The sequence below is a fragment of the Ornithorhynchus anatinus genome, unplaced genomic scaffold, assembly GCF_004115215.2.
Source record: "Ornithorhynchus anatinus isolate Pmale09 unplaced genomic scaffold, mOrnAna1.pri.v4 scaffold_224_arrow_ctg1, whole genome shotgun sequence".
In the NCBI taxonomy this organism is placed as follows: domain Eukaryota; kingdom Metazoa; phylum Chordata; class Mammalia; order Monotremata; family Ornithorhynchidae; genus Ornithorhynchus; species Ornithorhynchus anatinus.
In genome coordinates, this window is record NW_024396724.1 from 892,870 (window position 1) to 905,888 (window position 13,019).

The 13,019-nt window shown below is 46.1% G+C and overlaps 1 protein-coding gene and 1 pseudogene across 1 annotated transcript; both read right to left on the minus strand.

Moving 5' to 3' along the window:
• Positions 1 to 2,271: 2,271 nt before the first annotated feature.
• On the minus strand, positions 2,272 to 4,586 carry ORNANAV1R-PS3052 (annotated as a pseudogene).
• A 7,191-nt stretch (positions 4,587 to 11,777) lies between these two features.
• Positions 11,778 to 12,701, minus strand: ORNANAV1R3062 (vomeronasal 1 receptor ornAnaV1R3062). Its single transcript, NM_001253454.2, has one exon. It carries the CDS (start codon positions 12,699 to 12,701, stop codon positions 11,778 to 11,780), a length of 924 nt encoding a protein of 307 aa, NP_001240383.2.
• Between the last annotated feature and the right edge of the window lie 318 nt (positions 12,702 to 13,019).

The following is a 13,019-nucleotide window of genomic DNA, read 5'->3' on the forward strand; positions in this document are numbered from 1 at the left end:
ATCTCTCCCCCAAGAGCCCCTTCCAACCCTATTCTCCCTCCCACTTTGCATCACCAGAGTTCTCAGCGCTGTGCTCTTTAAGCACTTTAATACCCCATGCCTAGCCCCACAGTGGTATGTACATTTCCTAGAACTCTGCTGTTTCCCCTATTTAGAAGTTTTTTAATTGCCTGCCACCCCTCTAGACTGTAGTTCTTGTTGGTTAGGGATCATGTCTACCAACTCTGTTACATTGGACTCTAACACAGAATAGATTTCAAATGAGAGATCCCAGATCTCCCGGTGCTTATAATCTGCTATTTTTAGTTTTATACTTGTCTCTCTGGTTAGATCTTTGGGCTGGTATGTATTCCTTTGCTTTTCTATTCTTTCCAAGTTTCTAGTAAAGAACAGTGCACAAAGAAAGTGCTCAAGAATTGTTACCATCACTTCTATTACGACACTCCCACGGCTTTGACTACCATCTCTACGCAGATGACACGCAGATCTACATCTCCGCCCCTGTCCTCTCCCCCTCCCTTCAGGCTCGCATCTCCTCCTGCCTCCAGGACGGATCCACCTGGATGTCAGCCCGCCACCTAAAACTCAACATGAGCAAGACTGAGCTCCTCATCTTCCCTCCCAAACACGGTCCTCTCCCAGACTTCTCTATCACCGTGGATGGCACGACCATCCTTCCCGTCTCTCAGGCCCACAATCTCGGTGTCATCCTTGACTCGTCTCTCTCGTTCACCCCACACATCCTATCCGTTACCAAGACCTGCCGGTTTCACCTCTTCAATATCGCCAAGATCCGCCCTTTCCTCTCCACCCAAACGGCTACCTTACTGCTACAGGCTCTCGTTATATCCCGGTTAGACTACTGTGTCAGCCTTCTCTCTGACCTCCCTTCCTCCTCTCGCCCCGCTCCAGTCTATTCTTCACTCCGCTGCCCGGCTCATCTTCCTGCAGAAACGATCTGGGCATGTCACTCCCCTTCTTAAACAACTCCAGTGGTTGCCTATCAACCTCCGCTCCAAACAAAAACTCCTCACTCTAGGCTTCAAGGCTCTCCATCACCTTGCCCCTTCCTACCTCTCCTCCCTTCTCTCTTTCTACCACCCACCCCGCATGCTCCACTCCTCTGCTGCCCCCCTCCTCACCGTCCCTCGGTCTCGCCTATCCCGCCGTCGACCCCTGGGCCACATCCTCCCGCGGTCCTGGAACGCCCTCCCTCCTCACCTCCGCCAAACTGATTCTCTTCCCCTCTTCAAAACCCTACTTAAAACTCACCTCCTCCAAGAGGCCTTCCCAGACTGAGCTCCTCCTCTCCCTCTACTCCCTCTGCCACCCCCCCTTTACCTCTCCGCAGCTAAACCCTCTTTTTCCCCTTTTCCCTCTGCTCCTCCACCTCTCCCTTCCCATCCCCACAGCACTGTACTCGTCTGCTCAACTGTATATATTTCCATTACCCTATTCATTTTGTTAATGAATTGTACATCGCCTTGATTTTATTTAGTTGCCATTGTTTTTACGAGATGTTCTTCCCCTTGACTCTATTTATTGCCATTGTTCTTGTCTGTCCGTCTCCCCCGATTAGACTGTAAGCCCGTCAAACGGCAGGGACTGTCTCTATCTGTTGCCGACTTGTTCATCCCAAGCGCTTAGTACAGTGCTCTGCACATAGTAAGCGCTCAATAAATACTATTGAATGAATGAATGAACTGCTAGTATAAAACTAATACTAAAATAGCAAACTATAAAGGTGATGATGATACGAATAAGAATAATAGCATGCACATTATCGGGTTCTTTGCTATTTTGTCAGTCACCACTCATGGGGAGGCATGCCCTGCGTCCAGCAAGGCATGTGCATTAATTTGTATTTGCAGTAGTAGGGATGGTTTGCACTGAGGTATTCACACTCCCTGGTCTGGCCCTAGTATGAAAAGCCTTGTATGAAAACCATGGATATGCTGGCAGGCCATGACAGATCTGAACTTACCCCCAGTGATACTGACTGTTTTCCTGTTCTGGGTTATCCCTCTTCCCCACACCAATGACTCTCAGAATTATCAGGCATTGTTTGGTGTCACTGGCCATGGGGAAATTTGGAACAGGGTAGCAGGACACCAAGCGGTTCTGCTTCCACGTCACAAATACATATGCACATGGAAGCCAGCTCATTGGAGATGGAGGTACCAGGCCTCCAAGTAAAAGTAGAATGAGACTTGCAGGACAGGGTGTCTCTAACCCCTCCAGCCCAGTTCCATTACTATCCTGTTCCCCAGATCCCTGAATCCCCCAACTCCCCATCAGGCACGCACCATTTCCCAAGACCTTAAGAGGGATCCCAGTTGGGAATATGAGAATCCCTTTTCCAGAACATTCTTACTCTCCTGTCGCTGAGAATCATCAGAAATGGGCTGACAGCTGAAAACATTAAAGATATAATGCTGTTGCTATTAAGAATGAGAGTGGAATTTATCTTCATATTTAATAAAAAACTCAGGGTGATTGTGTTTTGTCCAAAGAAGAGCACGTAGAAGGTGACCAGGGCAATGATTCATTTTGCTGCTCTGACCTCAGGCATTGCCTTGGGGGAGCATCCAGCCCTGTGGAGGTGTCGGACCTGCCGGTGGTGTCTGTGCAGGACAAATATCATGTAGCCACTGACCATGCTCATGAGTCCTACGAAGAATATATCGCGGAGAGAGAGCACCACTGCAAACACCAGGGTTGAGACTGCACTGGTCCTGATGGAAGAGCAGTATTTCAGGAGGATGACCCTATTTATAGTGGTGCTGTTACTAGGTCCCACGCTGCCCATCGGTGTAGTCACATCAAAGAGCAGATTGAGGACCCAGAAGACGAAGCAGGAGGGGAGGATGCACTTGGGGAATTGGGTTTTGTCTCCTGCCCACTCGGTGGTGCCAGGGCTGATGGTGACCACCTGGAAGACGCTCAGGGGGCAGGTGGTGCAGATGACAAGACCTCGCGCCAGCCGGTAAATGTATAAGAGGATTTTACAACCAACGTCATCCAGGAAATTATTCAGCCCCCAAGCAGACAGGATGTCGGGGATCCCCTTGCTGAAAAGGGCCATGGTGTTGGCCAGGGCCAGGTGGGCTAGGATCGGGTCCCGAGAATTCAGCTGGTGGGTGGTGGAGACCATGTTTGCATACACCAGGAGGAGGAAAACATTCCCTGAGACGCCAAAGACAATTTGTAACAGAAAGAGATTCCCAAAGGCACATTCCTGGCATCCGTTTTCTTCACTCAGCTGTATCAGAAGAGCTCTACAGTAATACAACCTGGGAAATGAGACAACTAGAGGGAAACAAATACATGCATTAAGAGATAGAGCCAGAGAGTGCCAAGATTCAAAGGAAAGGACAGAAAGACAAAGAGTCACAGAGAGAGAGGAAATGAGGTAGAGAGGGTGGCAGAAGGAGTCACAGGAATCAAACCATCAATCAGCGGTATTTATTGAGCATTCCCTCTGTGTAGACCACTGTTCTAAGCGCTTTGGTGAGTACAATACAACATATTTAGGAGACACATTCCCCGTCAATAATCAACCTTACTGTCTAGAGGGGAGGAAACAGATACATGTAGACAATGCGGGCAACAATCCTGCTACCTCTCACATGCCACATGAGAGCTCTACCACTTCAGTTTATTCCCCTCAGAGAGTCGACAGAGAGACAGAAGAAGAGAGGCAGAATTTGTGAATTAGATGGAGATGGTACGACATTGAAACCAAGTCAAAATGAGACAGTGTGAGTCAAAGAGGGACAGAAAGAGCTCTAGATAGATAGAGACAAGTCAAGGAGGGAGAGACGGACGGAGACGGAGAGCTAGAGAGACACAGAAATCAATCCCTCACTGGTATTCTATGAGCAGTTACTATGTTCAGAGCACTGTAATAAGCGTTTGGGAGGGTAAAATGAAACAGTTGATAGAACGATTCCCTGCCCACGATGAGCATACAGTCCAGAGGGAAGACATACATTAGGGTTTTTATATATGGCAAAGCTCCTTATCTTCCTGCCCAAAACCCTGTCCTCTCTTTGACTTTCTCATCACTGTAGAAGCTTCCTCCATCCTCCGCATCTCACAGACCCCTAACCTTAGCATTATCCTTGACTCCTCTCTCTCTCTTTCAAAACACTTATACTATCCTTCACCAGATCCTATCAGTCACACCTTCAGAACATAGCTCAAATCTACCCTTTCCTTCCCATCCAAACTGCTACCATGTTAATATAAACACTCATCCTATCCCACCTAGATTATTGTATCAGCTTTTTGCTGACCTCCCAACCTCCTGTCTCTCTCCCCTCCAGTTCACACTTCACTCCACTCCTGGGTCATCTTTCTACAAAAAACGTTCAGGATATTTCACCCCCCTCCTCCCTTCTCAAAAATCTTCAGTGATTGCCCATCCACCTCCATATCAAAAACTCTGCACCGTTGGTTTTAAAACACTCCATCATCTTCAACCCTCCAACCTCACCTTGCTTCTCTCCTTCTACAACCCAGCCCACATACTTCACTCGTCTAGTGCAAACTTTCCTATGGTGCCCCAAACTCACCTGTCTCATTGCTGACCCCTGGCACACATTCTGCCCCGGGCCTGGAGCACCCTCCCTCCTCAGATCCAATGGACAATTACTCTCCTCGACTTCAAAGCCTTACTGAAGGCATATCTCCTCCAAGAGGCTTTCCAAAAATAAGCCCCACTTTTCCTTACCTTCCATTCCCTTCTCATTGTCCTCACTTGCTTCACTTTTATGCTTTCATTCAATAGTATTTATTGAGCTCTTACTATGTGCAGAGCACTGTACTAAGCGCTTGGAATGTACAAATCGGTAGCAGATAGAGACAGTCCCTGCCCTTTGATGGGCTTACAGTCTAATTGGGAGAGACAGACAGACAAAAACAATAGCAATAAATGGAATCAAGGGGGTGAACATCTCATTAAAACAGTAGCAAATAAATAGAATCAAAGTGATGTACATCTCATTAACAAAATAAATAAGGTAATGAAAACATATACAGTTGAGCAGACGAGTACAGTGCTGAGGGGAGGGAATGGGGGAGGGGGAGGAGCAGAGGGAAAGTAGGGAAAAGAAGGTTTAGTTGAGGAGAGGTGAAGGGGGGGAGAGGGGGAGCAGAGGGAAAAGGGGTAGCTCAGTCTGGAAAGGTCTCTTGGAGGAGGTGAGCTTTAAGTAGGGTTTTGAAAAGGGGAAGAGAATTAGTTTGGTAGAGGAAAGGAGGGAGGGCATTCCAGCATCACGGGAGGACGTTGCCCAGGGGTCGATGGCGGGATAGGCAAGAACGGGGAACGGTGAGGAGGTGGGCGGCAGAGGAGCAGAGAATGCGGAGTGGGCAGTAGAAAGAGAGAAGGGAGGAGAGGTAGGAAGGGGCAAGGTGATGGAGAGCCTTGAAGCCTAGAGTGAGAAGTTTTGTTTCGTGCGGAAGTTGATAGGCAGCCACTGGAGGTTTTTAAGAAGGGGAGTGACATGCCCAGAGTGTTTCTGCAGGAACATGAGCCGGGCAGCGGAATGAAGAATAGACTGGAGCGGGGAGACAGGAGGAAGGGAGATCAGAGAGAAGGCTGACATAATAATCCAGCCAGGATATTATGACAGCCCGTAACAGTAAGATAGCCATTTGGGTGGAGAGGAAAGGGCGGAGCTTGGCGATATTATAAAGGTGAGACCGGCAGGTTTTAGTGACGGATTGGATGTGTGGGGTGAAAGAGAGGGGAGCCGAATCAAAGATGACACCGAGGTTGTGGGCCAGAGAGACATCCACAGTGATAGGGAAGTCAGGGAGAGGACACGGCTTGGGAGGGAAGATGAGGAGCTCAGTTTTGGTCATGTTGAGTTTTAGGTGGTGGGGAGACATCCAGGTGGAGACGTCTTGGAGGCAGGAGGAAATACGAGCCTGAAGGGAGGTGGAGAGGATAGGGGCAGAGATGTAGATCTGTGTGTCATCTGCATAAAGATGATAGTTGAAGCCGTGAGAGTGAATGAGTGCACCGAGGGAGTGAGTGTAGATGGAGAACAGAAGAGGGCCAATAACTGACCGTTGAGGAACCCCAACAGTTGGAGGATGGGAGGGGGAGGAGGAGCCTGAGAAGGAGCCTGAGAATGACTGGCCAGAGAGATAAGAGGAGAACCAGGAGAGGATGGAGTTGGTGAAGCAAAGGTGAGATAAGGTGTGGAGGAGAAGGGGATGGTCAACAGTGTCAAAGGCAGCTGAGAGGTCAAGGAGGATTAGGATAGAGTAGGAGCCATTGGATTTGGCAAGAAGGAGGTCGTGGGTGACCTTAGAGAGAGAGTTTCAGGAGACTGGAGGGGACGGAAGCCAGATTGGAGGGGGTCCAAGAGACAATGGGAGTTAAGGAATTCTAGGCAGCGAGGGTAGACGACTCGTTCTAGGAGCTTGGAAAGGAAGGGTAGTAGGGAGATAGGGCGATAACTGGAAGGGGCTCTTCACCCTTCCCAACAGCCCCACAGAACCTATGTACAGATCTGTGATTTCATTTATTTGTATTGATGTCTGTCTCCACACCTCTAGACTCTGAGCTCACTGTGGGCAGGGGATTCACTTTTTACTGCTGTATTTTATCTTCTCAAGGACTTACTAGAGTGTTCTGCACACAATAAGTGCTTAATATATGCGATTGAATGAATGAATATAAATAAGTTATGGATATGTACAGAAGAAGACAGAAACACAGTATGACAGAGGGAAACAGAAAGAAGCCAAGCAGGTGTCAGACAGAGGCACAGGGAAAGAGACAGACAGAGATGGAGAGACAGAGGCCAAAAGAGACTCAGAAAAATATAGTACAAGGAAATATACATATATAGAGAGAGAGTATGGAGAGAGAGAGAGAGATACAGAAGGACAGATAGAGACAGATGGAGAGAAGTCAGAAAATGACAGAGAGAAAGAAGTGGGGAGAATGAGAGTGAGACAGGTAGAGAGAGATGGAGAATGCAGAGAGAGGAAGAGAGAAACAGAAACAATGATTAATTCATTTGGATGCCCAGTTAAATTCGGCACTACTTTCCATATGGACCCAAGACAAGCATATTTCCCTGTGGGCAGGTTACATAAGGTACTAAAAAGGTTCTCAGGTCCCACTTTGTTCCATTTCAGATAATGCTGAGAACTTACCCCCAATTCATCAAGACAGGGCTGGAACTCTCCAGGTTGGACGGAGGCAAGATGAGGCATGATTCCCATGGCAGCCTTGAGGAAATTTAAAGGAGATGAGGGAAGAAGCCTGGAATACCCTCTGACCCATTGCCCGGGGGACAGGTTCATTCGGGAATCGGTGTGGCAAGACAGACAAGGAGAGACCAGGGATGGGAAGGCTGAGTTTTATACGAAATTCATTCCATGAAGCAAATTGTATTATTTGATTATTCTGAACACAGCGTATTGAATTATTTGATTATTTTAAATGAGGTGAATTGAATTATTTGATTATATTAGAGCTTCCCTATAAGATGAATATTCTTATGTGCTTCTTGCATATGGTAAAATACCTAGGTCTGACCCAGCACAAATTCACTTATGGTTTGTTCTCACATGGTGATGTGGCTAACTCCCACCCACGAGCACTTCTCATTTGGGAGGAATCCACTTATGCGTTACTCACCCATGGCAAAGCATCTGGCTTCCGGCCCCATGAGTGTTCAGCAGCAAAGTACACTCCCCCATCCCAAGGCTTCTCACTTGGGGCAGGCAAAGTGGGCTTCTCACGCTAGTGGCAGAGGTGACCCGCAGCCATCTGCTGCAAGTCTTGATCTGCTGCACAGCAGGTCAGAGGCCACAGGTATTTATTACCTGTGCTACTAGACCATTGCAGCTTCCAGCCTCAGTTTATCCAATCTTTGCCCTCCCACTTACTTCATACCTAATTTGATTGGCATGCGTGGGGAGGGACACCTTCTGTATTCCAGGCTTGGGCTGTCAATCTAGCAGTTTGGGTTGTAGGGGCGGTATCTCACCTTCACTTCCTAATTCCACCTGTACCTCTCCGTTCCCTACTCCTTTTCCTCTTCTACCCCATTCCCTCGTCCCCTTTCTTATCTGCCCCTCCAACCCACCCTCTCCCTGAATTAACTTTGACCCTCAGCTCTTGGAGCTGAAGACAAAGAGATCGTTTGACCTGAAGAACATGGGTAACAGCCAAGAGATTTTTGGAAGATCTAAAGAGGAACGAGATGCCAGTTGAGATTAAGGAACTAGGGTAAATAAGAGCAGTCTGCATTTGGCTCCAGGATTTGATTATTTTCCTTTTAACCAGACACAAAGTATTTTAAGCTCATGATAGTCTTGTGAGGTGTTCCTATTTTTTTTTTTAGTCTGCCATCTTAAGTACACTACAGCAGAGTGTTCTATCCAGAGCATTTTGGTATTTGTCCCAGCATTTCAGTAAGGCTTTGAGGGAAGGTAGATCTGTGGTCTGACAGTGTTCTTTTGTCTGTCGCCCCCCTTATTGACGGTGATCGCATTAATGAGTAGGGATTGACTCTATTTCTTGCCGACCTGTACTTCCCAAATGCTTAGTACAGTGCTCTGTACACAGTCAGCACTCAATAAATATGATTGATTGAATGAATGAATGAAAGGGAGATATTTCTAAGGGGGAGAGAGTGTGCATGAGCAAGAGGTCATTGGCAGGAGATGTGAGAAGGAAGCACGATGAGTAGGTTGGCTTGAGAAGAATAAAAAGTGCAAGCTGGTGTGGTGTGGGAGAAAAGCATAGTTAGAAAAGCAGTGTGGCGTAATAGATAGAGCATGAGCCTAGGACTCAGAAGGACCTGGGTTCGTAACCCTATTCTGCCACTTGTCTGCTGTGTGACCTTGGAAAAGCCACTTCATTTCTCTGCACTTCAGTTATCTCATCGAGGAAATGGGGATTAAGACTGTGAACCTCATGTGGGACAGGTACTGTGTCTGACCTGATTACCTTATATCTACCTCAGCACTTGGAAAAATGTTTGGTACATAGTCCTTACAAATGTTAGTATCATTATAACAGGTAGAAGGGAAAAAAAACCCCAAACTGGTGGATTGTCTGAAAGACAGTGGTGAAACTCTGTTTGCTGTAGAGAGGAATGAGCAACAATTAGGAGTTTTTGTTTTCTCAAGATGAAGGAGCCTCATCAGAATTTAGGAGGGAGTCCTGGTAAACTGGACACCACCCCAAAGGTCCTTGTCCCCTGGAGCAATGAGCCATCTTAAGAATGGCTCTCGGTAGCTGCCACTGCCCAGATCAACTTCCCGAGTGCAGGAACCTTTAGAATTTTAGAAACCCTGAGCCCCCTAGAATTCCAGATACTTGCCTGTCATCCCTTCTTTCCTGATTTTCCAATCTTAACCCTGTTATACTGATTTGTTAGCACTATAATTTATAGTTATTCTTAATCCACTGTTATTCTGCTTTGTCTCTGTCTCTACCCTCTGTCCTTGTTTCTGAAGCCCAGAGGAATGAGCATGGAATTGTAAATCTGTAGAACCAGGATGTAGCCCCAGCTTTGCTTTGACCTACTGTGTGACCTTGAGCAGGTCACTTTGCTTCTCTGGACTTGAGTTTCCTAACTAGTAAAATGAAGACATGATACCTGCTATACCTCCCTCTTAACTGTACACATTTGTACTTATCTTGTATAACTATTTCTCAAGCATTAAGTCAGGTACCTAACAACATACCCTCTCATTTCAAACTGTAATGTAATTCTTTCTCTGCTCCCTCACTCTTCCCCCTCAGCCTACTAGGCTTTAAATACCTTGAAGGCATGGATCATGTATTTTGAACTATAAAAGTGCTTAGTACAGTGGTCTGCACAAAATAAGTGTTCAAAAAATGCTTTTGATTGATAAGATTGTATGTCCACTACTGGACAGGGATTATGGCTAATCCAATTGTTTGTATTTATCCCAGGATTTAGTACAATAGGTACTTAATAAACATGAAAACCAACCAGTGAACATCAAAAATGAGGTCCTCCAAGCTCGTAGTATAGGACTTAGTACTCACAAGGTGAATTTGTTTACTACTATTATTACAGAGAAAACTCAGCTTGTGTTTGGTAGGACACAAATACAAGAGCTCTTATATGAATCTTTTTAATCATCAATCTTCATCTTCAGCACCATCATCATCAATGTCAGTATCACTATTTACATAATTATCTCCCCCCAAGAGCTCTTTCCAACCTGATTCTCCCTCCCGCTTTCCATCACCTAGGCTCTCAGGTCTGTAGCCCTTAAGCACTTTGATACCCCATGCCCAGCCTCACAGTGGTAGGTACATGTGTTAAACTCTGTCATTTCCCCTATTAGTAATTTTTATAATGTCTGCCTCCCCTCTAGACTATAGTTCTTGTTGGTTAAGGATCAAGTCTACCAAGTGTAAGGTACTGGACTCTGAGGCAAAATACAGTTAAAATGGTAGATGCCAGATTTCATGGAGTTGAAAATCTGCTATTTTTATCTTTATGCTGGTCTTTCTGGTTAGATCGTTGGGGAGGTATGTATACATTTGTTTTTCTAAACTTTCCAAGTTTCTAATACAAGACTCCAAGAAAGTGCTCCATAAATTCTACAATCATTTTTATTACAACTACCTTACTAGGAGTACTACTTCTAAGACAACTACTGCTAAAGTTAGTAAATAATAAAGATGATGATAAGAATAAGAATAATGAGGAGAAAGGTAGGAGAGTTCTCCTTTGGTTCCAAGACTTGTCCTTTGGTTCCAGTACTTTTTTTTAGTATTTGTTAAGAGCTTACTAAGGGTCAGGGACTGTATTGAGCACTGGGGTTCACACAAGTTAATCAGGTTGGACACAGTCTCTGCCCCATATGGAGTTTGTAGTCTTAAACCTCATTTTGTAGCTAAGGTAACTGAGGCTTAAAGAAGTGAAGTGACTTCCACAAGGTCTCCCAGCCTGTGTCTGTTCAGAATTACATTGTTCTGTCCCAGTTGCTTAGTACTGTGATCTGTATGCAGTAAGCACTCACTAAATACACTTGAATGAATGCAATGAATGAATGAATGAAAGTGTCAGAACCAGGATTAGAACACAGGTCCTTCTGACTGCAAGACCTGTGTTCTGTCCACTAGGCCATGCTCCTTCTCATTTACATTTCTGGTGGTGAAATTGTATCTAGGATTGTGTTGTTGAGGGTGAATTTCTTCCATACTTACCCACTGTGCCCACAAAAACTCAGTCATGCACATTTTCTGACTCTTTGCCATTTTGATGATCATTGGTCAGATACCAGTCATGCCAACAGCAGGACATGTACATGAATTTGTATCTGCACTAGGGAGGATGTTTTGCACTGAGATTTTCACACTCCTTGGCCTGGTTCTTGTATGAAAAGCCATGCATGATGGGAATGCTGGCAGACCCTGACAGACCTGAACATACCCCTAGCGTTACTGACTGCTTCCCCTGTTCTGGGTTAGCCTCCTTCCCCAAACCAATGACTCTCATAATTATCAAGCATTGTTTGGTGTCATTGGCCATGGGGAAACTTGGAACAGGTTACCAGGACACCGAGTAGTTCTGCTTCCATATCACAAACACATTTAGACATGGAAGCCAGCTCCATGTACCAGGCCTCCGAGTATACAGGAGAATGAGACTTGCAGGACAGGGTGTCTCTAGCCCCTTCATCCCAGTTCCATTACTATCCCATTCCCCAGATCCCTGGATCCCCCACTCCCTATCAGGCATGCACCATTTCCTAAGACCCTATGATGGATCCAACTTGGGAATATGAGAATCCCTTTTCCAGAACTTTCTTATCCTCCTGTCGCTGAGAATCATCAGAAATGGACTGACAGCTGAAAAAGTTAAAGACATAATGTTGCTACGAAGGATGAGAGGGGGATGTATCTTCATATTCAATAAAAAACTCAGGGTTATTGTGTTCCGTCCAGGGAGGAAGACGTAGAGGGTGACCAGGGCAATGATTCTCTTTGCTGCTCTGACCTCGGGCATTGTCTTGGGGGAGCATCCGGCCCTGTAGAGGTGTCGGACCTGCCAGTGGTGTCTGTGCAGGACAAACACCATGTAGCCACTGGCCACGCTCATGAGTCCCACGAACAACATATCACGGAGGAAGAGCCCCACTGCAATGATCAGCGATGTGACTGCGCTGATACTGATGGAGGAGCAGTATTTCAGGATGACAGAGTTCATGTTGGTGCTGTTCCCAAGGCCCATGATGAACATGGGTGTAGTCATGTCAAACAGCAGATTGAGGACCCAGGAAAGGAGACAGGAAGGGAGGATACACCTGGGGAATTGGGTTTTGACTCCCGCCCACTGAGAGGTGCCAGAGCTGATGGTGATGGCCTGAAAGATGCTCAGGAGGCAGGTGGTGCAGATGTCAATACCCCGTGCCACCCGATAAATATATAAGAGGATTTTACAAGCAACGTCATCCAGGAAATTATTCCACCCCCAAGCTGACAGGAATTCGGGGATCCCCCGGCTGAGAAGGTCCATAGTGTTGGCCAGGGCCAGATGGGCAACGATCAGGACTGGAGGATTCAGCTGGTGGGTGATGGAGACCACATGCCTATAAGCCAGGAGGAGAAATACATTTCCTGAGACCCCAAAGACAATCTGGAACAGAAAGAGGAACGCATAGGCAAGCTCACTGATATCCATTCTCGTCACTCCATGTTATTAGAAGAGATCTGCAGTAGTTCAACCTGGGGAATGAGAAAACTAGAGAGAGAAATACAAACATTAAGAGACAGAGACAAGAGATAAGAGTCAGAGGAAGAAACAGAAAGACAAAGAGTCAGAGAGAGAGAGAAGAGAAACAGGAGCAACTGAAATCAAAAATCAGTCAATCAGTGGTATTTAGTGAGCATTATATGTACTTAGGAGAGTACAGAACAGAATTAACAACCTTACTGTCAATTAACAACCTTACTGATTATTCATTCAGTCATTCATTCAATTGTATTTATTGAGCGCTTA

What these genes read in the sequence shown, in the direction of transcription:
- ORNANAV1R3062 (NM_001253454.2), bottom strand. Translation starts at nt 12,701, where the DNA reads ATGGATATCAGTGAGCTTGCCTATGCGTTCCTCTTTCTGTTCCAGATT.